Source organism: Loxodonta africana, chromosome 21 (assembly GCF_030014295.1).
Source record: "Loxodonta africana isolate mLoxAfr1 chromosome 21, mLoxAfr1.hap2, whole genome shotgun sequence".
In the NCBI taxonomy this organism is placed as follows: domain Eukaryota; kingdom Metazoa; phylum Chordata; class Mammalia; order Proboscidea; family Elephantidae; genus Loxodonta; species Loxodonta africana.
In genome coordinates this window covers 74,529,443-74,555,360 of record NC_087362.1, presented here as the reverse complement: position 1 = coordinate 74,555,360, position 25,918 = coordinate 74,529,443, and the positions used below count along the sequence as shown (strand labels likewise).

Sequence of the window (25,918 nt, the reverse complement as noted above, 5' to 3'; positions counted from 1 at the left end):
GTGAACAGAGTGCTGTAATTGATTAGCAATGCCTGCCATGGATGTGGGAAGTGAGAGTGGTGGTGTGCGTGTTGCATTGTAGGTAGAAAGTCTGGGCCACTCAAAGTGGTATGGGAATGTATCCTACCCTGCCATCACCAACCCCTCCTTAGTCCCCAGGGGCACAGAGCTGGAGGAATTCTGCTGCCTTCTGCCCAACGCTTGGCTGTTGGCAGGCTGCCCAGGCTTTCAGACCCACCCAGGGGCAGGCACTGCCCACAGAGGTCCAGCAGCTCCAAGAGGATGGCTGAGCCTTCAGGTGCTGGGGGAGGGCCTTGCTTTGTGAACCAAGAGATGGTCATGAATGCCAGCAGTAGGCCTCTGAACCCAGGTCTGTTCTGACTCCAGAGTCCTTGATTTGAACCAAAAGGTCAGCAGTTTGAATCCACTAGCTGCTCCTTGGAAACCTTATAGGGCAGTTCTACTCTGTCCTATAGGGTCAGCTATGAGTTGAAATCGACTCTTCGGCAACGGGTTTGGTTTTTGGTCTTAGTTACCTAGTCCTGCTATAACAGAAATACCATAAGTGAGTGGCTTTCACAAACAAATTAATTTTCTCACAGCTTAGGAGGCTAGAAGTCTGAATTCAGGGTGCCGGTTCTAGGGGAAGGCTTTCTTTCTCTGTTGGCTTTGGGGGAAGGTCCTTGTCTCTTCTGAGTTTCTGCTCCTGGGTGATCTTAATATGGCTTGGCATCTCTCTTCCCTGTCTCTGCTTCCTAGCTTGCATTTAATCACTTTTATATCTCAAAAGAGATACACCCTACACCAATCCCGCCTCATTAACATAACAAAGACAACCCCTTCCCAAATGGGGTTATAACCACAGGCATAGAGGTTAGGATTTTCATCATATATTTTGGGGGGACACAATTCAATCCATAATACTGAGGGCCACATTTCTCTCTGCCCCAGGATCTCTGTACTGGTGCAGGAGACTGATACTCCTGGGGAGCTGCTTGTGACACGAGGGGGTGCCCGCAGACCCACACCGTCTGGAGGGCCTCCACCAGCTGCTTGTTCAGGAGAGCAAGCCCCATTCGGGCCCAGGTGCTGTCCTCAGGCCCCTGGGACTGAGTCGGGAGAACAGACGCCCCAAGGAGCCAGGAGCAGCGATGGGGGAGTGAGGACAGAGAAGCCTGGGCCTGGGGCTGAGACCGGCATGGGACCAACCTTGGCCAGAAGGGACAAGGGAGGCGATGCTGCTGGGTCCCCGGACCCGAGGCCTGACAAAGGCCCAGGAGCAGGAAACCCTGAGCCTGGGAAGACCTGCCCTGACGGTAGCACAGGGAGAGCGGGAGCAGGAAGGAGGACACCCCCCGGGCCTGAGGCTGGCAGCGTCGTTCTGGGTAAGTGAGGCCGACACTTGCTGTGCACCCCAGGGTGAGCGGGTTTGGAGGTCCTACTCTGGGGCCCTTACTGCAGCCTCCTGGGACAATTGATGGGTGTCTCAGGGAGTCTGACACTTGGGAGCAGTCTGCCGGGACATCCTGGGTGGGAGACCGAGGCACAAAGATGCAGACGGCGGACTCTGATTGACTGTTGTCGGAGAAGAGGAGGTGAGCTGGGTGGCTCCACTGGGTGGGTTTCTCAAAGCCACCTGCTCGCCCAAGCTGGCCACCATTTCTATCATTTTGGGTTGAGATAGAAAAGGCTCCTGCTAAGAAGCAAAGACTTGAATTGACTGGTGTATAAAACCCACTCGCAGGTGTTCACACCCCGTGGGCTAACTAAAGGAGGCCCTGGGTGGTGCACATGGTTAATGCAGTCAGCTGCTAACCTAAAGGTTGGAGGTTTGAGTCCACCCACAGGCACCTTGAAAGAAAGGCCTGGTGACCTACTCTTGAAAAATCAACTGTAGAGAACCCTGTGGAAAACAGTTCTACCCTAACACGCACAGGGAGGCTGCGGGTCAGAACTCACTAGGCGGTAGCTGGGTGGGGCTCACCGAACCTGAGACAGGGAAGGGGGGGTGGAGGCTGCTGACCTCTTCCTTCCTAGTGGTGGTGGGAGTCGTCCTCGTGTTCCTGTGACCCAAAGACCCTCAGTCCTCCAGCCCATAGGGTTACGCCCTCCTTGGCCCGAGCCCCGTTCTGTGTGGCTGCAGGAAGGCCAGCCCTTTTCTGGTTCTCCATCCCAGACCTCCTGGAAGCCCCCAGGGAACAACTGCTTGTTGTGCAGGTCTGTCCTGCTGGTCTTCGTCACCTGTGGTCCTGGGCTCTGCAGGCCCCTATCATCCTGATCCCCCGGACTGCTTTCTGTCCCGCTGGATGACTTGGTCTACAGGTGGACACAGGCCTCCCTTACTTGCCAAAACAGCTAAGAGCAGGTTGTGACTTTTGGTGTCTTTTCTTGAGACTTGGGCGGCGATAAAGCCGACATTAGCTGAAGGCTCGCTGTGCACCTGTGTTTACCCTCACAAGCCTACGAAGTGGGGGCCCATCCTACAGAGAGGAGACTGGACACAGGCGAGACCAAGAAACACGCTGACTGCCACAGAGTTGGGAACAGCGGAGCCAGGATCTGACCTGACGAGTAAACCTCTTGGCTATAAACATCAAATCTGTTACACACACACACACACACGCATGCACGCACGCACGCACACACACACAGTGTTAACCCTTGTAGCCCCGGGCTGGAATCCTGCTTTGCAGTAAAAAGAATGAGTGAGCAACAGGGCCCAAAACAAATTCAAACTTCCACTTTGGGAAGCAGAAAACTGCTTGCATTAAACCGAACTAACAGAAAATTCATATCATCGATGGCACTGGGTTTTTTTTTTTTTTTAACAGAAAATAGCGTTATTTCCACTGCCCCGGGCACATGATTTCTGGGGTACTGGTGTTGTCAGTGGTGCACTCCGGGTGCTCCCTGTGGTCAGGAAGTGAATGGAGTGCTCCTACAGACGAGCCCTGAGCCAATGTCCACTCATTTGTGTGACTTCCTGCCTCCGTGTCTTCCAGCCCTTAACACACCGACTGGATTAAGTCATCGTGTCTGGGCACATTCTAGAGACTCTGTTATTCCTTTCCTCTATTTCATGTAACGTTTCTGGGTATTCATACCACCCCTGAAGCACAAGATTAAAAAAAAAAAACTCTAAGTCTTCCATTTCCCCTTCAGATCCGCTGTCCAGACCTCTCCCCTGTCCGTGCCCAGAAGCTGAGCCCTTGTGGGCTGCAGCTGCGAGCAATCTTGCCCTCTGGCTTCTGGCTGGGATCCGCTGTCAGGAGATCTGGGGGTGAGAGGAGGGAGAGAGTGGGGCATTTATTTCTCCAACTGGTTCCTTGTTACGCACCCCCCCCATGCTGGTTTCCATAAATCCACCTGTGCCTTTAATGCAGTCCCATCATTCAGGTCTTCTCAGCTACCTCTGCAGAGGGTCAGCAAAAAGAGGAAGACCCTCAACAAGATGGACTGACCATGGTGGCTGCAGCGATGGGCTCAAGCATAACAAGGATTGTGAGGATGGTGCAGGACCAGGCAGTGTTTTTTTCTGTTGTCCATAGGGTCACTATGGGTCAGAACCGGTTCGATGGCACCTAACAACAACAATACCTACCTCTGCTTCCTGTGGGCCCACATTGGATTCCCCCCTAGACTTCAGTGAACAGACAGGATGCAACAACTTGACTTTGCCATGATTAACTGCAAAAAGCGCTCCCCATCCTAGGTGCCTGGAGACTTGGGTTTGAGCTCCATGTGTCATTGGCTCACTGTGTGACCTTCAGCTAGCCACCTCACCTCTCTTGAGGCTCAGTTTTCTCCTCTGCTAAATGGGTGGCTCTAATGAGATGATTCTTGAGAAAGGGGCTTTCAGAATACCAGGGGCTGGTAAGAGGGGCAAAGTGCTTGTCACTCAGTGGAGCCAGTGCAGTTAAGTGGGCCTGGGGTGGGGTGCTGTGAGGTAGGTGCGGGCTGCGTATTGGAGGCTCACAGTACCTTGTTACCTCCTGAACAGATGACAGTCCGGCTCCGCCAGCCCCCTTTGAACACCGGGTGGTGAGTGTCAAGGAGGCCTCTATCTCAGCGGGTTATGCAGTGTGTCAGCATGAAGTCTTGGGAGGGTAGGTGTGCCTTCTGTCTCCATGAGGGTGGGAGAAGGGGGTTGGGGTAGAAACACCTGGAGAGCTGAGCTGGAGTGCTGCTGGGGGAGGTTCTAAGGAACTGGTTAATCGAGCCAAGGCCAGAGTGGGGTATCCCAACAGCGTGAGAATGAATGGGGTAGCCCACACAGAGTGAAATGGAGAGGATATTCCCCCAGGTGCAAGATAGCCCACGTGGAGTGATGAGGTGAGCTGCAGGGTGGTGAGGTGAGCTGCAGGGTGGTGGGGTGTAGGTGTATCCACAGTAGATGTGGGAAGCATATACCAGAAGGGGCAGGGCAGCCCACATGGTGTGGAGGTGACAACAAGGATGTCCTCTAGGGTACGAGATAGCTCACATGGTATGGGCATGGGGAAGGGGGATAGGACCAGTAAGCCCCAGGGTGCAGGACAGTCCGCCATGTGTGGTGGTGACCTCTTGGGCTCTCAGCTGGCCGTGTTGACATGTTTCTGCAGGGGCCGGTTTGGCCAAGTTCACAGGTGCACAGAGAAGTCCACGGGCCTCCCACTGGCAGCCAAGATCATTAAAGTGAAGAGCACCAAGGACCGGGTGAGGCATCTGCCCTAGGCCAGCCCTGTCCCTCTGGCCAACCTCGGGAATTCCTTCACTTCCTATAGGCTCCTTTTGGGCCCCACATTGCCGTGGTCCCCTCCACACTGAGCAGGAAATCTGGGCCATCTTTCCAGCCCCTTTCTACAACTCCTACTCTGTACTCAGCAAGGGACCTCACAGCCCTTTAGCCTTGACCTGCCCATCCACGCCCGGGCATCAGGCGTGGCTCTGCCATGATGCCTGTGTGATCCTGAGCAACAAGGCCCTTTTCTTCTTGGACTTCAGGATTTCTATCTGTGAAATGGGTGGGTTGGACTAAGATCCTTTCTTGTTTGTAAGAGCCTGGCTTGGGTGGCAAGTCAAGGAAACCTGGTGCAAGAGCCAGAAATGGAAGAAGGATGAGTGTGTGTGTGTGTGTGTGTGTTTCTGTCTCCTTGGAGGCTCAACTGGCTTCTCTTCCTGACCCATTTGCTTGGAAATTCTTTTTCTCTGCTGGCTCCACAAGGAGGATGTGAAGAATGAGATCAACATCATGAACCAGCTCAGCCATGTGAACCTGATCCAGCTCTATGATGCCTTCGAGAGCAAGAACAGCTTCACCCTGGTCATGGAGTAGTGAGTGTCTTGGGAGGTGGGGCGGCGATTCCTCCTCAGGGCAGGCTCAGGGCAAACTCAGGGTTAGGGTTAGGGCTGGCTCAGGGACAGGGTTAGGGTTAGGGCAGGCTCAGGGTGGACTCAGGGTTAGGGTTCAGGCGGGCTCAGGGCAGGCTCAGGGTTAGGGTTAGGGCAGGTTCAGGGCTGGCTCAGGGACAGGGTTAGGGTTAGAGCTGGCTGAGGGCTGGCTCAGGGCAGGCTCAGAGTTAGGGTTAGGGCTGGCTCAGGGTTAGGGTTAGGGCTAGCTCAGGGCTGGCTCATGGTTAGGGTTAGGGCAGGCTCAGAATTGGCTCAGGGTTAGGGTTAGGGCAGGCTCAGAGTTGGCTCAGGGCTGGCTCAGACCAGGCTCAGGGTTAGGGTTATTGTAGGGTCAGGGCTGGCTCACAGCTGGCTCAGGGTGAGGATTAGGCAAGCTCACGACTGGCTCAGGGCCTTGATTCCAGGGAAGACTCTCTCTCTCCTCTAACTCCTCCAGGGCATCTGCGGCCATGTCGTCCCCTCTTCTTGTTTTGGTTGCTTGACTTCCCTTATGTAACACGAAAAGCCGAGCCATTTTGTCACAAACTGTTGGCCAGTAAGCCTGACTTGACCTGCAGTTTTCTCTCATTTTAGCGTACAGAATTAAAAAAAAATTTGAATTAGTTGCCAGCAGTTGGAAATTAAAATATTTCACATTGAAACCTAGATTTCTGTCTTCTTGAACATGTAAAGGATATAGCATTGATGGGTCTGCGTTTTCAGCCAGCTGCAGTCTGCTTAAGCTCACAGTGGCTGCCCTTTTTACACTGGGCAGCCAGCCTCCCACTTGCCACAGTCTGCACCACTCCCCCCTACCACCTGACAGTGAGCCAAGAGCTCCGAGGCCATTATTTTTGTGCTTCTGTTGCTGTCGTCCTCTCAAAGTGCTGAGGAGATCAAGCACTTGTTGCGTCCATGTCTCTTCCAGAAGTGGCAAAACCAAAGACAAAACCAAGTGGCAAAATCAAAGAGAGCTGTGTTTCAAGAAAATGTTTTTCTTACATCTGTCTGATTCACCCATTTAGGTTTCTTGCCTTGTAGGTACTAGCTGGCACCCATAGGCGAATGAGTTTGCAACCCTGGTCTACATTATCCAAACTGAGCCTTCTTCTCTTTCTTTTTACCACTCACCCTCTGAGCTGGAAACGGCCCAGAGCAAAGGTCCTGATAAACCCAGATGGCAGTGGCAGTGGCCCCTGGACCCAAGGGCACACCTTGAGTTTACTGGGGCAGCCTCTTTTGGTCCCTGGTGAGTTCTCCCAGAGCCTTACTCAGTCCAATGGCTGTCTCTCCCTTCACCCTGGCAGTGTGGATGGGGGTGAACTCTTTGACCGGATCACGGATGAGAAGTATCACCTGACGGAACTGGATGTGGTTTTGTTCACCAGGCAGATCTGTGAAGGCGTGCATTACCTCCATCAGCACTACATCCTGCACCTGGACCTCAAGGTCAGGCTCCGCCCTGGACAGGTGGTAGGTGGGGCCCCAGGTCCCTGGGCCTCTGGCACTCTCATCTCTCAGAGTTCCACCAACAGGCACGCCTGGTTTCTCTGCTGTCTCCTAGGTCTGGAATCTTGGCAGGCAAGTCACGCTGCCTCCCTGACCCACATCTCTCCTGTCTGTAAGATGTGGTTAATTGTACCTCTTTAAATGTTATTTGAAGATTGTGATAAATGACTTTTCTTCTTTAAAAATATATTTTAAGATTAGCTTACAAAATTTAAAATAGGAACGTAGCAATATATAAACAGTACCAAATCCATTGCCATCAAGTTGATTCCGACTCACAGCGATCCTGTAGGACCGAGTAGAACTGCCTCAGAGGCTTTTCAGGGAGGAGCTGGTGGATTTGAACTGCTGGCCTTTTGGTTAGCAGCCAAGCTCTTCACAACTGTGCCACCAGGGCTCCATAAACGATACAGAAGTGTATAAATACACAGTGCAAGTTCTTCCCATTTCAGTCTCTACCTTGAGAGGTCTTTGCTGTTAGCAGTTGGGAATGGTAGGTACACAAACACACACATAAAGGAGATCTTATTAGGCCCCTTGTCTTTAAACTTACCTTTTTAGTTAGCAATACACTGTAAGCATCTTTCCTCATTCTCTTTAAAGGTGTGTGATGTTCCACTGAGTGGATGCATTACACCTTTTCTGTGTTCTACTGATGGATGTTTAGGTGTGCCCTATTTTTCAGTGGGAAACGTCCTAGCAGTTTCATGCATATAATACCCTGGGCACAGTGCGTGGCTGGTAGTAAACATTTGTTACGTGGGAACTGTTTCTGCAACATTCCACTCTGCCGGGCCAGCAGAAGGGTGTTTTTCCACGGCCCCTTTCAAGTCAGGGGTAAATTTCAGTGGCTCACTGTAGAAGACAGGAAGTAGGTTCACTGGATCTATAGGGGCAACTTTGTTCCTGCTGACCGTCTTTCCTAGCTGGGGTGCTCAGAAAAATGGTGGAGGTGGTGGGGAGTTGGTCTCAGGCTTCCCCTGCTCACTGGAGCTAATGCCAAGGCCTTCTGCCTGGGCTTCTCTATGGGGTGGACAATTAGGGGAAGTCCAGGAATCTTCTCTGTGGCTCTGGGTCAAGGAATAGCTTTGAGGGCAGCTCCCATGACTCTTCAGCAGAGAGGCAATCACTGCTGAGGCCCATTTCTCAGCCAAGAATGAGGCTCACGTTGGTTTAGCTTCTTCCTGGATGTGGTATCTTGGGTAAGATCCCGGGCCTCACTAGTTGCAAAATGGGCAACAGTGGCATCACTAGGGTTGGTGTCACCCAGTGCGGTGACTCATGGTGTCACCCACCCCACGGACCTCCTCCCATACCAGACCATACAGAATGCTTATTGTGCTAATATTACTGGGAAACCGTAATTCCCGTGTATCACTCCTTCTTTTCCCTTTAATTACTACTTCATTTTCAAAAAAGTTACTGCTATAGGTTTACAAATACTAATTGCCACAGTGTTTTAGCTAAAATACCAGAAAATTTGACAAAATCAGTGACTGTAAAAACACCGGAAGCAACAAAAACAACCGTGCATGTGTGTAGCATGCGCAGACGAGACCACAGGATTCAGAGCATCATAGTAGTTTGGTAATAATGGCAGCTCTGACCAGAGCACACGAGACAGTTCAAAAGTAAATTAGTATAGAGTGTTAGCCTTGTAGGTATAATGATACGTGTAAGCTGGGTTTACAAAAAATGGTTTTGCTGCTATAACGAACTACAGGGATATTTTTATAAAAACTAATAAATTTCTGTTGAAACACTGCATGAAAGTTTTATAGACAGTCATTTTGGTGTGGTCTGCACCCCCCACACCCGCCAGTGACAGATGGGGAACAATAGTAACACCCACCGCCTGTGGGTGTTGTGTGGGTTAGAATATGGAGAAGGAGCCCTAGAGCTACTCTGTCTGATACGCTAACCACCAGCAACAAGTGATTACTGAGCACCTGGACGGTGGCGATTGTGACTGAGGAACTACATTTAAAATTTTTTTTAATTTTAATTATTTTAGATAAATTAAAAAACTGACAGTTGATTCAGCTGTTGGAAAATGTTAAGTGTGTTTGGAAGAACTTGGATAATGTGAATGTACTTTTTCAGGTACACTGGATTTCAAAGACTTAATATGAGAACAAAGAATGGAAAATATCTCACCAATAATTTTTTATATTGATAATCTCTCAGAACGATACTATTTTGGATAATTGGGGTTAAATAAATTATGTTATTGAAATTAGGTTGTAGAGAAGTCACTCCTGAGGCTTACTCTTCAGCCAAAGATTATACAGGCCTATAAGACAAACAAGAACACACGCAGTTTGACCATGTATACGAGACTAACCGGGCACAGCAGCCCAGGAGCAAGGACGAGAAGGCAGGAGGGGACAGGAAAGCTGGACAAATGGAAATGGGAAACCCAAGGACTAGAAGGGAAGAGTGTTGACATGTTGCAGGGTTGGCAACCAATGTCACAAAACAATATGTGTATTAGTTGTTTAATAAGAAACTAATTTGCTCTGTAAACTTTCACCTAAAGCACGATAAAAAATAAATAAAAATTCAGCGTAGAAAATAATAAAAGAAAATGAAGACAGAACTTACCAAAACTTATGGGATGCAACTAAAGCAGTGTTTGAAGGAAATTTATAGCTATAAACAACTATATAATATAAAAGAAGAAAGATCTGACATCAATAACCTAACCTACCACACTAAGAAACTAGAAATGGAAGAGCAAACTTAAACTCAAAATAAGAAGATGGAAGGAAATAATAAAGATTACAGTGGAGGTATATGAAACAGAGGATAGAAAAATGATAGAGAAAATCAACGAAACTAAAAGTTGGCTCCCTGAAAAGATCAACAAAATTAACAAAACTTTAGTTAGATTGGCCAAGAAAAAAAGAGAGAAGACACAAGTTACTAAAATCGGGAATGAAAGAGGGGACACCACTACCAATCACACAGAAATTTTAAAAAAAGGATTATAAGGGAGTAGTATGAAAAATTACATATCAACAAATTATATAACTCTCACAGGCCATTTCTTTTGCCTTCTTTTTTCTGTGTATGGATCATGTCTTCATACCTCATAATTTTTTGTTGGATTTCGGACATTTTAGATAATATATTGTAGCAACTCTGGATATTTGTTACCCCCATCTGGGACTTGTTATTTGCTTGTTTATTTGTTTAATGACTGGCCCAATTATTTTAGTGAAGTCAGAGTTGACTTGAGGGCAACTGTTTTTTGTTTTATTGTTGTTATTCATTTCTCCCTCAGTGTTGAGCCTCTGATGTTGTTCCTCAGGGAGGCACAGCTTTTTGTAAGTCATCTTGGGATGACAGTGGTACTTCATTCTTCCACTCTTTCCCTAAACTCACCCAACTGTGGTCCACTAATTGCCAGACAATTTTCTATTGTTTCCAACAAAGCTCTGGGACATAAATTCTTCGACAAACCAGTCCAGTCAAACTGTGACTCCTCCAAAGGAATAGTTTCAGAGGTCAGTGTTTGATAATTTGTTCTGAGGCCAGGAGGGCTCCCCCAGTTCTTTTATTTCTGGGTTTTCTTCTGCAAACCTGGAGTCCCTGGGTGGTGCAAACAGTTAAGCACTTGACTACTAACTGAAAGGTTGACAGTTTGAACCCTTCCAGAAGTGCCTTGGAGGAAAGGCCTAGTGATCTGATTCTGAAGGGTCACAGCCTTAAGCACCCCCACGGAACACAGTTCTACTCTGCACATGTGGGGTCGCCATGAGTTGAAAGCAACTTGACGGTGGCTGGTTTTGGTCTCCCACAAACTAGGCAGCCTACAGTCTAGGCCACATCTTCTTTAATTCAATGAATTTCCTCCTAATTGCCTTTCACCGCAGCCTCCACTACTGAGAACACCCTTGAGTTTAACCTTCTCCAAGGTCTGTTGCAGATGAAGTCAGTTCCTTTGGTGAGGTTAGGAGCTGTCTGTTTTGTGGCCTGCTTCTCTCCAGGCCAAGTCTCAGAGCCCAGAGTTCTTGAGCTGGGCATGGGGACAATGCCGAGCTTTCTTTATCAGTAATGTCCTGATCTAGGAGATGAGCCCTTGGGGGGTGGGGGCAACAGCCTGGGGTCCTCTTGGCTTGTCCTTCCTGGCATGAACAACCTTTACATGAACTGGGGGAAGGGTTATTAGGGTACGCGGATTCTCGGTGTAAGGAGCCCTGGTGGCACAGTCGTTAAGTGCTGGGCTGCTGCTAGCCTAAAGGTTGGTGGTTCGAACCCACCAGCCAAGGGAGAAAGATGTGGCAGTCTGCTTCTGTAAAGATTTGCAGGCTTGGAAACCCTATGGGGCAGTTCTACTCTGTCCTATAGTGTCATTAGGAGTCGGACCAGGCTCAACGGCAACAAGTTTGGGTTTTTTTTTTTTTTGCATTTTTTATTCTCAGTGTGCACACTAAGTAAAGCCTCTATTCCACAAGTGGAAGCTGGGCAGAAGGAGAGAGCCTCCATCTTTCCACCACACTCACAGACTTGGCCTCAGCAGTAGGCAGCTGGGGCAAGGTGAAGAACACTGCAATTCTGCTGCTCTTGGGAAGGAAGCCCCCTGGCTGGAAGCTGAGGGGACAGACAGGAAGCCCTGTGCTCTTGGCTGCAGAAGTCTGAAAGGATGTCGGCTGGGAAGGAGAAGGGAAAGAACTGCCTTGGTTCAAATACCACAGACCTCTCTCACTGAATATCGTAGGCTTTTTTTGAGTAGATGGTTCCTCATTTGCTCTTTGCTCTCAGGACCATTTCCGGCGGTTTTGAAAGCTTTGAGTTTTTTTTAGATTTTTCACCAGTTTCACTGGGGAAGCAGGTCAGTGGTACTCCTCATGCTGCCACGTGGGAGCCCATCTCCCCTGCACTGTGAATGTGTTTAAACTTGATTTTGCTGCCAGTGTTTAAAAGCATGGACTTTTCATATAAAAACCTGGATTTCTGACTTCTCTTGAGGAACAGGAGCCCTGGTGGTGCAGTAGATAAGAGCTTGGCTGCTAATCAAAAGGTCAGCAGTTGGAGTCCACCAGCCACTCCTTGGAAACCCTATGGTGCAGTTCTACTCTGTCCCGTAGGGTTGCTATGAGTTGGAATCGACTCGACAGCAACGGGTTTGGGTTGGTCTTGAGGAATGAGAAACTCTGGCAATTGGGCCTGCACTCTGGGGTGGTAACCTATAGCTGGAGTTGAGCAGTGGCTGCCCCTTGACAAAGGACAGGAGTCCTCTAGTTCTTCACAGTCAACACCATTTCTTATTGCCTCACGCCAACCCACTTTATTCATTGTCATTGCCTGCCTAACCCCTGTAGGGCTTCCCTGACCCACTGCTTTTCCTTGGAGCCTGGGAAACTGAAGCCTATAAGCAAAAAACTGCAGGGGTGCAGACTTCCATAGTTGTTTATTGAGCTAAGCTGTCTTCCCTTTCTTTCCCAGCCCGAGAACATACTGTGTGTCAGTCAGACAGGACACCAAATTAAGATCATTGACTTCGGGCTGGCCAGAAGGTAAGGGGGGTTTACTTTGACACTTTGACAAACTCCTTGGGGGGCTATTCGTGGCTCGCTTGGACGTGGTCACCCCTGGATCAGCTGGTTGTGGTGTTAGTGGAGCCATCCAGGGAAGCTCTCCCTCTCAGAGACTTGTAACCTTCAACTGTGCAGATAGGCAGGGGTGGCTCTGTGGTGCGGGCAATTTAGCTCTACTTCAGACCACCCATCTAAGCAGAAAGGGGAGTGATGGTTAAATGAGGTCCACCAAATGGGGGTACTGGACAGCTTGATTCTATTCATTCCCCAGACCTTCCTTCAAGAGGGTCTCCTGGGACCAGGCACATCCTGTGTGATGCATCTGATACCATCTGTGCCCCCCAGGGAATGGCTGAGTTAAATAGGAAAGCATCTAAGTGATAGTGTGGAGTGGTAACCTGGATGAGTGGTTCTGGAGCCACTCAGAATTGGGTTGGATCTTGGTAAAATGGTGATATAATAACAGTACGTGCAGGCACAGGGCAGTTATGAGGGCCCATCTCGTCAGAGTAGGTAGGCTCTCAAGTTTCAGTGCATGAAGTAAACGTTGTATGTAATAAAAAATTATACTTAAAGTCCTTAAAAATACTTAAAGTCCAGTGAAGTATACACAGTTTTACCATACAATCCTGTCCAATGTACTTACACATGTATGACGAATACAGCAACAGGGGTTTATTGTCACAATACTGCCACTTAACAAGCCATCCCAAGACTCAGGAGCTGAAAACAGCAATCATTTATTCCCATTCACACATTTGAGGGCCAGCTGGGGGAGTGGTATGCCCGACCTGACTTGTACTGGCTTGTGATAAGGAATTTTGTAAGCCAGTTGTTAAACACAACATTATTACAAATTAAATTATATGAACTTATAATTAGAGAGGAGCCCTGGTGGTGCAGTGGTTAAGGACTATGCTGCCAACCACAAGTTCAGCAGTTCAAATCTACCAGCTGCTCCTTGGAAACCCTATGAGGCAGTTCTGCTCTGTCTTATGGAGTCACTATTAGTTGGAATCGACTCGATGGCCACGGGTCTCTCTCATAATTACAGAAATTAAAAACAAAGATACTCAATATTCAAAACACATCACTTCCTGGTCATCTTACTACATCTTATTGTCTGTGCTCATGAGGTTATTTTGTGCCTGTTGTTTCTGCATGGTGGAAACACTATAGAATGGCGAGCGGCTGCCCTTCTCCTCCCAACTGTGCATTTAGTGACGGCATCCTGGTAGCTGGAAGCTAGCCTTGCTGAGATCAGAATTTACACCACAGAAACTGGCGGATGCTATGAATCAGGGCTTTTTTTCCCTCAGAAAGCTGGTTGTCAAACATTTTCCAGCACACTGCTTGCTGAGGTCACTGATCTAGTCTGAACTCACCTGGGCTTGGATCCAAGATGCAAGTCGGTGAGCAGTTCTGCTCCGTGCGTCCCTCGTACCCCTCTCCTGGTTGCAGAGGAGGAGCAAGCTTTAAGGCCTAGCCTGGAACTGGCACATTGTCACTTCCACCCACATTTCACTGGCCAAAGCAAGTCACACGGCCAAGCCTGCCATCGACGGGTAGGCAACCTATCCTACCTCTAGTGAAGGATGTCGAGACTTCGTCTTAAGTGCTTTGGACATGTTATCAGGAGGGGTCAGTCCCTGGAGGAGGGCATCATGCTTGGTAACGTAGAGGGTCAGCAAAAAATAGGAAGACCCTCAGCTTGATGGATTGACACAGTGGCTGCAACAGTGAGCTCAAGTGTAACAACTATGGTGAGGATGGCGCAGGACCAGGCTGTGTTTTGTTCTATTGTGCACAGGGTCGCTATGAGTCAGGACCGACTAAACGGCACCTAACAACAACAGTGAAAGGAACTACGAAATCACGTGATAAAGGGTGTGGTTATATAGCAGATGAGGCACTGGGAACAGTAACACAATTTATCATCATGGCTACCTGGGACAGTGGCTTCCAGGGTTGAGAGATGGAGGGGAACGCTGTTCCTCTCAGCTTGGCTGCTCAGTCTGTCTCAGGTCAGTTGGTCAGTGCAGGAGAGGACCAGGCTGCCAGAGGAGGGCTTGTGCTCTGTCCCAGCTCCCCAGCTTCCCAGGGCAACACGAGTCACCAAGGTGATCCTTGCTGCCCTTTCGCCAGCAGGTGAAGGCTGTGTTGTCCTGCTGTGCCTGCCTTCAGCACGTTGGAAGAGGAGATGGCTCTTTGAAAACTCACTTCCCTGATTGAAAGGAAGCAGGACACAGCAACAGAATCCTCATTTTATTCCACTCTGAATCTCAATTGCCCCATCTATAAAATGGAGGCAGTAATCTCACCCACTTCACAGAGCTGTTGTGAGAATGAAATAAGGTGATATGTATGTAAAACTTTGAGCACAATGCCTGGAAAAGAGGAAAACCTAAGTTTTAGCTCTTAATATCCGGTCACTTTTTTCTCTTTCAAGGGTGCTTCTAAAAAATGCCTTTTGCTGCTCCCCTTCCTGCTCAGCCCTCAGCTGTCTTCTCATCCCTGCTCAGACTTCATGTTCAGAAAGCTCCTTCTCTTTCTTACTGTCACCCCCCAGGATGTTGGGCACCTCACCAAAGCAGGCCTCCACACCAGGCTTCTCTTCCAGTGACTTGTGCTCACTCATGGGGGTGTGTGCCAAATAAGACAGATTGAGCTTCTCCCCTTTTCAGGTGGCAGACGCCTCGAGAAGGACTGTGGCTTTCTGATTCTCCCCAAGTGACTTGGGAAAAGCCTGCAGCTTGGGGTTGGGGCGTGATGATTCCCCCAGGAAACCACATGTGTGATGGGGGTGTGAGGAAGTCCAGGGAGTGTCCCCCTCCCACCAGGAATTCATCCCAGCATGGCGTCTCCTCCCAGGACACACTCCCATGCCCTCTGCACCCCTGTTCCCAGGTACAAGCCTCGGGAGAAGCTGAAGGTAAACTTCGGCACTCCTGAGTTCCTGGCCCCGGAAGTTGTCAACTACGAGTTCGTCTCCTTCCCCACGGACATGTGGAGCGTGGGGGTCATCATCTACATGCTGTGAGTGTCCTGGGCACCTGGCTCCCCAGCAGAGGGGAGGGCCATCTGTCTTAGTTTGGGCACCCTCGGAGGCAGCAAGAATTTGAGTGCCAGTAGTTTATGGGGTGGGGGGGTGGGGGTGACTCCAGGAAGCATCCGCAGGAAGTGGGGAAGTGAGACAAAAAAGGGAAAGCAGGCAATACAGGGTGTGTTACTGAGCCACTCCACTGTGGGTGGCTGGGGCTCAGTCCTGCTGAGGAACACTGGTGTCCAGGTGGGAGGAATACCCTTTCAGGTTTATTCCATCCGAGGGAGAGGGAGTAAGGTACTTATACACCAACTCCTGGCAGTTACTGCTCGTGGGCTGATCCTGGTGGGCGTTCATTCCCTGGCACTTCTGGGTGCATCAAGCAGCCTTCGGCTTGAGAGAAAGCCCCCCAGGAAAGAAATGCAGGTGCTGGTGGTTACCAGGGGGCTGGAGGGCACTGCAAGAGTAAGCAGAGGGGACAAGCAGGGCGGGACACTGTCTGCTAGTTCATTTAACCTTGTCGCTCTTGGCCCTGCTCTCCCCGTGGGCTGATGGGACGGTGTATGGACTAAACACCCTCCTCTCTCTGCCACTGTGGACTTTCCGTGGCCGTTTCCTCAGAGGCCAACAAAGCCATGCTTTGCTTCCATGTGATATTAGCATATGGCACAACTGCTACTCTTTGTGTGTGGGGTGGGGGGGTGGCGCACGTGCCTCATCAGGCTGGGGGAGATGGGGCCAAGGCCAGTCAGTTAGGTTGTCCTGCCTCTCTGCCTAAAAAAAGTCAGTTTTCCTTTGGCTGCCGAGGCCTGCGTAGTATCTAACCCAGTCTGGCTGTCTCAGAGACACAGTAAGCTATTTTTAAATTAAATCGATAACACATAATAACTGGGTGGGGTCTCAACTGGCTCTCTATTTCAAGCATGCCAGGAAAAAAGGTGAGCCTGGTAGGAGACTTATCCTGAATACCTTTCCTGCCTCCAGATTTCTTTCCTTTCCTCTTCTCTTTTCCACCAGACTCCCTCCTGTGGAGAAGTCATGGGGGTGCTTTCTTTGAGCCCTCTTGGTTCTGGCTAGTTCTGCTTGAGCACTGAGGGTTTCTCCTCTATTACGTTGATCACGGTGGCAAACGTGACTTCCACGTACTGACGGTGCTTTCTCTCCTCCACAGGCTCAGCGGTTTGTCCCCATTTCTAGGGGAAACAGATGCCGAGACCATGAATTTCATCGTGAACTGTAGTTGGGATTTCGACGCAGACTCCTTTGAAGGGCTGTCAGAGGAGGCCAAGGACTTTGTTTCCCGGCTGCTGGTCAAGGAGAGGAGGTACCTTTGTTGCTTGTCACTGGAATGTGACTGCTGGTTTGGGTGCTGAGGACATTCAGGCGGGTGAGGGACTACTGGGTGCTGGGCAGGGCTGCCGAAGCTGAAGGCCCTTTTTCCCTGTGGACTGGCTCTGTTTGGGATCCCTAGTCTGCTACTTCTCTGGAGCAATAAAGGTAACAGGGAAAGGAGCAAAGGAAACCAACTCAAAAGCAAGGAGGAGCCTAATATTTAGAGTTTTAGATGGCAGCATATTTACAAAATGGTCCTGTTACTAAGTTAGTACTTTTGATAGACTAAGGTTGAAAAAAAGCTGAGCTGTGTAGATGCTCCAACCAGCCTACTGCCATCGAGTCAAATCCGACTCACGGTGACCCCGTAGGGCTTCCAAGACAGCCGATCTCTGCAGAAGCAGAGTGCCACAACTTTCCCTATGGAGCCACTGGTGGGGTCGAACTGCCAACCTTTTGGTTAGCAGTTGCTCGCTTTAACCGTTGCGCCACCAGGGCTCCTTTGTGTAGAGGCTATTCTCCAAAATAAAGACCAGAAAGATTTATTGGTGATGCAGGCCTCCTTTGTCTTCAGCAGCTGTATCAGGGCCGGGGTTGAGCTGCATTGAGGTTTTTTATACTCAGACATAAAACTGTGACTGAAAATAACCGGAGGTATAAGTGACCTGGGTGGTACAAATGATTTGCACTCAGCTACTAACCTGAAGGTTGGTGGTTCAAAACCACCCAACGGTGCTGTGAAAGGAAGGCCTGGCAATCTACTTCTGTAAGATAAAAACAAAACAAAAATAGCCCGTTGCCTTCCAGTCAGTTCTGTCTCATGACAACCCCATGTGTTACAGAGTAGAACTGCTTCAGAGGGATTTCTTGGCAGTAATCTTTACGGAAGCAGATCTCCAGGCCTTTCTTCTGTGGTAGGTACCACTGGGTGCGTTTGAACCATCAACCTTTAGGTTACTGGCTGAGTGCAGACTGTTTGTGCCACTCAGGGGCCTTTACGTAAGATTGTAGCCATTGAAAACCCTGTGGAGTGCAGGTCTACTCTGACATGAGTTGGAATTGACTCGACGGCAACAGGTTTGTGGTTTTTTTTTTTTTTTTTTTGGTTATAAATGACCTAGGAGTGAAGCCCATGAGTCGGGACTCTAAGACAGGCCATTTTTCATGATTTTGCTTCTTTCTGATTGTGAAAAGTTCAGAGAGAAAAACTATTTCTAAGTGAGATGAACAAGCTGGCATTGTTTTCCGGAAGGAGAAGTGAGTTCCAGTCCTTTCGCGTGTCGAGTTCCTTTACTTCTTCACAGCAACCTTAGTCTCCCTGGCCTTCCTCCCGCTCTGCCTCAGCTTCCAGTCCTCTGTGGGAGGTGGCGCTTCATCACAGCTATCCACCTCCTCTGCAGAGGGCAGGGAGCGTTCTTTAAGGAGGGGGATTTCAGACACAAGGCATTCCCTTTTTGGTACGTGGCGTGAATCTGCCTAAATGATCAATCTGTTCCACTGACTCAGGCTTCCTACCCGGTTGCACAGACTTTGCACGACCAGAAAAGACAGCCCCCCACTAAGAGTTTCAACTGCTGTTTGATTTCCCAGCTGCAGAATGAGTGCCACACAGTGTCTGAAACACGAGTGGCTGAATAACTTGCCTGCCAAAGCTGCAGAATCCAAAGTTCGTCTCAAATCCCAACTATTGCTGCAGAAATACATGACTCAGAGAAAATGGAAGGTACTCTTTTTCCTTTTAGTAAAGACAGCAGTTGTTTTCTTGATATATCCTTTGAAAGAATTGTAGCTAAGTTTACTTACATTTTGATTTTAAGGGGAAAGATTATTTAGGAAAAACAGAAAAAGAAAAAAATTCTGTCGTCATTACCTAGCGCTGCCACAGCACAAATACCATGAGTTAGCAGCTGTAAAGAACAAGAATTTATTGCCTTATAGTTTGGGTGGCTAAAAGTCCAAATTATGCCATCGACTCTGGGGGGAGGGTCATTCCTTGTCGGTCACCCTGGGCATTCTTGGCCCTTCTTTGGCTCTCAGAAGATCTTCACATGGTGTCTGTTTTCCCCCTGGGTCTGTGCGTCCCTATGTCTATTCTGCTCTTTAATAGGACACAGCTCAGAAGAGATTAAGTTTAGGATCCACCCTAATCTGGTTAGGCGGTTAAAAGCTCGGCGGCTAAGTAAAAGGTCAGCAGTTCGAATCCACCAGCCACTCCTTGGAAACCCTATGGGACAGTTCTACTCTGTCCTATAGGGTTGCTATGAGTCAGAATCAACTCAATGGCAACAGGTTTGATTTGGTTTTTGGAGGCAATGAGGCCTCCCCCCCGCCCCCGCCCCGGTTATCTTCATTGACATAACAAAATAAAACATCTATTTCCAAATAGGATCACAGTCACAGTCACAGATACAGGGGTTAGGATAAAACCAAAAAAACCCAGTGCCGTTGAGTCGATTCCGACTCATAGTGACCCTATAGGACAGAGTAGAACTGCCCCATAGAGTTTCCAAGGAGAGCCTGGTGGATTCCAACTGCCGACCCTTTGGTTAGCAGCTGTAGCACTTAACCATTACACCACCAGGGTCTCCCAGGGTTAGGATATCAACGTATATTTTTTGCGGGCGGAGGAGGGAACACAATTCTATCTATAATAAACTCCCTCATGTCAAAAGCTGTTGATCAAAAAATGCCGCAAACCAAAGCCTAACTGTTGTAAAAGTGGCATTGAGTTGGAACTGACATGGACACTTGAAGTGACAAGGGATTTTGAGAATATGTTCTCAGTGGCAATAGCTCTTGGAACTACTTATAGTTTGAGGCCCACTCCCTCCACGTTTCAGAAATGGAGGTAGGAAAGCTCTCCTAAGCTTTAAAAGCTTTTCCGTGTTGCTAACAATAGAACTCTTTGGCACTGTGGACACAAACCGAGCTTAAAAGCAATTGCCCCTCTGGGGAAGTGGCTTTCTGACATTTTGATATGGACTCAAATCCTGAGTAGTAAACAAAGACACAGCACTTTACCTAGGAAGGCAGCACACAAGCATACATGTATATGTACACACATGCATGAAATGAAATTTCATAATGTTTTCCCCAATGGAGTATGATGCACTTTGAGATTTTCTATTCTGTGCCACTTGGTTTCACTATAAAGAAAATGCTGGTTACAACCCACCAGTTTAATTTCATGATCTGCTGGTGGGTTGTGAGGCCACAGTTTGAAAAACACTGTTTTCCGTGCCCCATTTTTCATGTAAAAAGGGCAGGATGACACATCTTCTCGCTTCCTGTTTATTCCACCCGTGCCCCTGTGACTTTTCAGCTGTAATTACTCTAGAAACTTGTTTTTCCCTAAAGGAAAAACAAACTCAAGTGGCTAGACATATTTAAGCTCTTTCATTGTTTCTTCTTAAAGCAATTGGTCTAAATATACCTTTTCCTTTTCTTTTCTCTCTCCTTATCTCAAGAAACATTTCTACGTGGTGACGGCTGCCAACAGGTTAAGGAAATTTCCAACTTGTCCTTAATCCTCAGCTCTGCTGCTCCAATGGGCCTAGAAATTATTGAGAACAGTGGCGAAGTGATGACCTACGATTTTTAATAATCTGACCTTTTACTATTATTAATCCCACTAATTTAAAAAAAAAAAAAAAAAGGCTGTGGCTCTGGATTTTGTTGTGGATGAAAAGTGGCTTACAAGAAAGCAACCCAGGAACTTTGACACAGCGGTTAAGAGCTCGGCTGCTTACCAAAAGGTTGGCAGTTTGAATCCACTAGCCATTCCTTGGAAACCCTATGGGGCAGTTCTACTCTGTGCTATAGGGTCGCTGTGAGTCAGAATCAACTTGGTGGCAACAAGTTTATAAGATCACGAAGTTTGAAATGCTGTGTTAATTTTTTAAGCATACCTCCTTCTGGTATAGGCAGGCTCTAGGTAGGTAGACAAGTCCCTGTTTACGTGTGTCAAACTTAAACTCTAAACTTATCCTGATTAAAATTCTCAGTAGATGACTCTGCAGGGGCACCCAGGACAAAGAATCCCTAGAATTCCGATTTGCTCAGGTGTGAGCTGATCTTTCATGGCGCTACCTACACGAGTCTAGTGTAAAGCAACATGGATTTAGGACAGTGTTTGTCAAACTTGTTTTAACTCATGCTCCCTTATGAGAATCAACATAAAAAAAAAAAAATCCTTAAATGTTTTTTGAAATTTCAAAGTACATCAAGTGCCGTGGCTAAAAACCCCAGAGCAGTGATGATGAATGTGCTCTTTGGATCCACAGCCTCTCCGGCCTCTCTCCAGCTCTCCCATTCCTCTGTGACCCCCTTCCTCAGCTGGGAATGGCTGGTCTAGGAAGTCTGAAACACGGGGAGGCAGATAAGAATGTAAAGATGCACAGCTTTCTAAGAGAAACGGGGACGGGAGAGGAAATAAAGGCAAATGAGAAAACATTAATTAGGTACATAAATATTAATAAATTTAAATCTTATTAGAAAATAAGGAAACGTAAATGAGAAAATAAAGGAAAACTTCTCTTCTGCTTTATTAAGAACACACATCTTTCAATATTGTCATTTAACAGACTCGTAGAATGATCAATACGGAGAACTTATGACTCAAAAGTGGACAATTCTTGTAATTTCCTTGCTTCTAACCTGATCTTTGAGCTATCTGCATTCCTTTCGAGGGTCGGCAGTTTTAGTTAGAGCAGTTACTTTTTAATTAGATACGCAACAGTTTCTCGGCCTTTCAGGAGCTTTCTCCCTTGGGATAAAGACTTTTTTTTTGGCAGAGGACGTGGGTGGGAGGGAGGCGGAAGGTGAGAGGCTATCTTGCTGCCACGGGTCTCCAGCTGTAACTTTCCTCTGGAAAGCTGACCTTTGTCAGGACGCCAAGATTTTCAGTATCAGCAAGTCTAGGCCAGCTCCAAGTTGGTCCGTTAATGAATAAACAAAAGAGGTGGCTGTTGGAAACCTCCCTTTAATGAGAGCAACAGCGATTTGGCAAAATGTTTTATTTTTGAAGTGTCAGTTATCTCTCTGAAAAGGTTTTTTCGGGGCAGACCCCAGAAGGAGCTAAACGGATTGCCTTTGAGTAGACCCTGGCAACCTCTTGCGTGTCAAAGTAGAACTGCGTTCCGTAGAGTTTTCAATGGCTGATTTTTTTCCCAGAAGCATACCAGCAGGCCTTTCTTCCAAGGCACCTCTGGGTGGACTTGAACGTTCAACCTTTGGGTTAGCAGCCAAGTATGTTAACCATTTGCACCACCCAGGGACTCCCTCCAGAAGGAGCTAGAGAGGATATTTTGTAGTTCTACCTAGTAAAAAAAAAAAACAAAAAAAAAACATTTTTTTGTCTAGTATGGTGGTTCTTATCCTCTTTGGGACTTAAGATTCTTGGGGAATGCTATGGATCTTCTCCCTAGAAATATGTAGTTGATTACCCCTATATAAAACAGCACTGTCCTGTGGTGCAGTGGTTAAGAGCTATGGCTGTTAACCAAAAGGTTGGCAGTTCAAATCTGCCAGCCGCTCCTTGGAAACCCTAACGGACAGTTCTACTCTGTCCTATAGGGTCACTATGAGTTGGAATCGACTCGATGGCAACATATTTTTTATCTTTTGAATGTACATGATTTTTCTAGTAGCCCCTCTAAAGGAAACCAGTGAAAATAATTTATTTAACCCTATGTATCAAATATATTATTGATTCAATATGTAATCAATATAAAATTGAGATATTTTATATTCTCTTTTTCATACCCAGTCTCCAAAATCTGGCACGTATTTTACACTTAAAATACCTGTGAATTCAGATGCTAAGCTTTCATTGGACATCTGTATTTAGATTTTGTAAAAATTACTGTTGAAAAATATACTCGCAGGCTCAAGTTGTTTCAAATATACTTAAAGGTTTTCCAATAATTGAATTAAGTATCCATTTTTAATTTTAATCAAGATTAATTAAAATTAGAAATCCAGTTCAGCAGTCACACTAGCCGTATTTTAAGTGTTTAATAGCCAACATGGCTAGTAACTTCTGTATTGGCTAGGGCAGATCTAGGGAGAATTCTATGTCTAGCAAATTCTAATTATTTTCCCCCCTGTGTACTGTTATTCTTTACCTAGAGAAATAATTTCTTTCTAAAGTGCCTTTGAGGATATTCAGGTCAGGCCCACACAAGAGGTAATGTGGATTTTAGCCTCCTTGATCTGAAATTCAAGGAAGAATTTTTAAGAAGCTTGATTTTTCTGGATGTTTTAGTGTTCTCACTTTAGGAGAATGGACAATTTCTGGTGTGTACTTAGCTCAAAATTCTTTATGTTGACACTGTGCTGGTATCTATTTCTAATGGAACTTTTCCGGTGAATGAACAGCCTTTGGAGACTGCTGGACAGAGAAACTCTGCAAGGTAGTCAAAAACTAAACCAGCGGCCAACGAGTTGATTCCAACTCATAGCGACCATATAGGACAGAGTAGAACTGCCCCATAGGGTTTCCAAGGAGTGGCTGGTGGATTTGAACTGCTGACCTTTTGCTTAGCTGCCAAGCTCTTAACCAACATGCAACCAGGGCTTCAAAAGATAGTCAGGGCCCACTTTTCCCACCTATCAGGTTGGCAAAGATAAAGAATATGATGATACCTAAAGTTGGGGAGGGTATGGGGGAAAGTGGCATTCTTCCCTTCTGATAGGTATGTATCCCATTAAGTCATGCCCACACTTCCATCCAGCAATTCCATTTCTGGAAATTTATCTGTCAGCCATGCTTGAACAAGTAGACAGAGATTTCTGCAAAATGATGTTTACTGTAGCTCTTGTTCGTAACGGCTCAATGGAAACCACATACACGTGTATATCGGTATGGGTCTGGTCAAATAAGTTTTGCTGCACCCAGGTAATGGGCTATTTTGCAGCAGCTAAAAGCAGATCTAGATGTTCTGACAAACATCTTTTCAGTATAAGAAAAAAATTACAGAACCATACATATCGTGTCAGGAGCCCTGGTGGTGCAGTGGTTAAGAACTCAGGCCGCTAACCGAAAGGTCGGCAGTTCAGGTCTACCAGCCGCTCCTTGGAAACCCCATGGGACAGCTCTACTCTGTCCTATAGGATCGCTAGGAGTTGGAATTGACAACAATGGGTGTGTTTTTGTTTTTTAATATAGAGTACTGTCCCATTTGTGGAGAGGCAAATGCCTATCTATGCATTAACAATTTCTAGGATTTACAAGAAAATTAACAGTGGAGCATGGACCAGGTGAGAGGGGAGTTCCACTTTTCACTTTACACCTTTATGAACTATTTGAATTTTTTTTTTTTTTTTTACAATGAGCATGTATTGCTTTTATAATTAAAAATTAGTTAGCAGCCGCATGTCAAGTGTGAACTTTGTTTGGACCTTGATTCTAGAAATGAGTAATAAAAGGTATTTTGGAGACATTCAGGAAATTTAATTATAGATTGTGTATTTAATAATAGAAATACTATTAACTTCTGTGAGCTGTGACCATGGCAACGTGGCTGTGCAGGCTTAATGACTCCAGGATAAAGGGAGGCCTAGGTCAGCGAGTGTGGCAAATTCTTGCTAACTCTTGGTACTGGCTATGACTATGGGGTTTCACTGGACTGTTCTGTTTACTGTCATATATATTTGAACATTTTCATGATAAAAAAAATTTAAAAATTAATTAAATAAACCATGGGGAGCTGTTAAAAAAAAAAAAAAGAGCTACTAACAAGCTTTCACTAATTTAAAATGAAACAATTGGAACCCTAAAGCCTCTTTATCAATGAGATTTGTCTGACAATACTGGATCACTGACTCACTAAGTCCCATAAAAAACCCGTTGCTGTCAAGTTGATTCTGACTCATAGTGACCCTATAGGACAGAGCAGAACCGCCCCATAGGATTTCCAAGGCTGAAATCTTTATGAAAGCAGACTTCCATGTCTTTCTCCCGAGGAGCAGCTGGTAGGTTTGAACCACCGACCTTTCAGTTAGCAGTTGAGGACCTAACCACTGGACTGCTGACTCACTAGGTAGTGAGCGTGAATTAGAAAATTGTAGAAAGGATTCTTGCCCCAGGAGTGCATTTGGGCAAAATTGCTTTAAGGCAACTCCCAACTAATTTAAGAAATAATCAAGTATCTATTAGGTATTGCCAACTTTTAAAATATTTTTGTAGTGAAGAAATAATCAAAATAATTACCAACACCTGCTTTCAAGGATTATTGACATAAAGGGAAAAAGTCACCAACAGTACTTACGTTTATTTTCATACTGTATGTAAACAAGGGAAACCCTGGTGGCACAGTGGTTAAGTGCTGCGCCTGCTAACCAAAAGGTCGGCAGTTCACGTCCACTAGGCACTCCTTGGAAACTCTACGGGGCAATTCTACTCTGTCCTATAGGGTCGCCATAAGTCGGAATCAACTCGACGGCAACAGTTTTATGTAAACAAGGCTCAGAAGTTTCAGAATGATAGGAATCCCACCTCACTAGTGTAATTAAAAAGTGAATTTACTAGTTAATTTTACATGGTGCTGAGTAGATTGCTTTTGACCCAAAGCTTGAAATCTAATTCTTAGCATTAAATAAAAAAATAAATTGCAGACTTTCTTAAATGGGAAAAAGAATCGCTTATCCATTTTAGATCAAAGTAATAATGAAAGCTTCCATTCAGTGACTGTCTTCTAAGCGCCATGCACTTTACAAATATTACCTTTAACCCTCACAATGCAGATAATATTTCCAATTAAAAATGAGGAAACTGAGGCTCATTAAGATTTTGAGATTTTCTTAGGGTGGAAGTGGCAGAGCCAGAATTTAAACCCAACTGTGCATGGTTTTAAAACTCATAGCCTACTACAGGGTTTGCTGGACATTATGCCTGTACTGGAATCACTTGGTTATCTTACTTCTTTAGCCTTAGCCTAAATATCTAGAATTAAAAAGGGCAGGGAAAAAGAGAAACCACTCTGGTAGTGATTTAGGTAAATGTTCAGCAGGTGTATGTGTGCCTTACTCATAACAGGTAATTAAAAGGCTGCCACTCTTATGACTAAGGGGGCCCTGGTGGTGCAGTGGTTAAGAGCTACAGCTGCTAGCCAAAAAGGTC

The 25,918-nt window shown here is 46.8% G+C and overlaps 1 protein-coding gene across 6 annotated transcripts in view; it reads left to right on the top strand.

Moving 5' to 3' along the window:
- The window catches only part of LOC100660888 (UPF0547 protein C16orf87), a 113,284-nt gene extending 88,756 nt beyond the window's left edge, over positions 1 to 24,528 (top strand). For all 6 annotated transcript variants that reach the window (XM_064274120.1, XM_023555667.2, XM_064274121.1 and 3 more), the window contains 10 exons: positions 952 to 1,385; positions 4,001 to 4,106; positions 4,602 to 4,695; positions 5,204 to 5,313; positions 6,678 to 6,819; positions 12,331 to 12,401; positions 15,330 to 15,458; positions 16,637 to 16,789; positions 18,388 to 18,520; positions 20,265 to 24,528. In XM_064274120.1, the coding sequence (XP_064130190.1) occupies positions 952 to 1,385; positions 4,001 to 4,106; positions 4,602 to 4,695; positions 5,204 to 5,313; positions 6,678 to 6,819; positions 12,331 to 12,401; positions 15,330 to 15,458; positions 16,637 to 16,789; positions 18,388 to 18,520; positions 20,265 to 20,324 (1,432 nt within the window). In that variant the 3' untranslated portion in view covers positions 20,325 to 24,528. The remainder of the gene's footprint in view (positions 1 to 951; positions 1,386 to 4,000; positions 4,107 to 4,601; positions 4,696 to 5,203; positions 5,314 to 6,677; positions 6,820 to 12,330; positions 12,402 to 15,329; positions 15,459 to 16,636; positions 16,790 to 18,387; positions 18,521 to 20,264) is intronic.
- Positions 24,529 to 25,918: the final 1,390 nt, after the last annotated feature.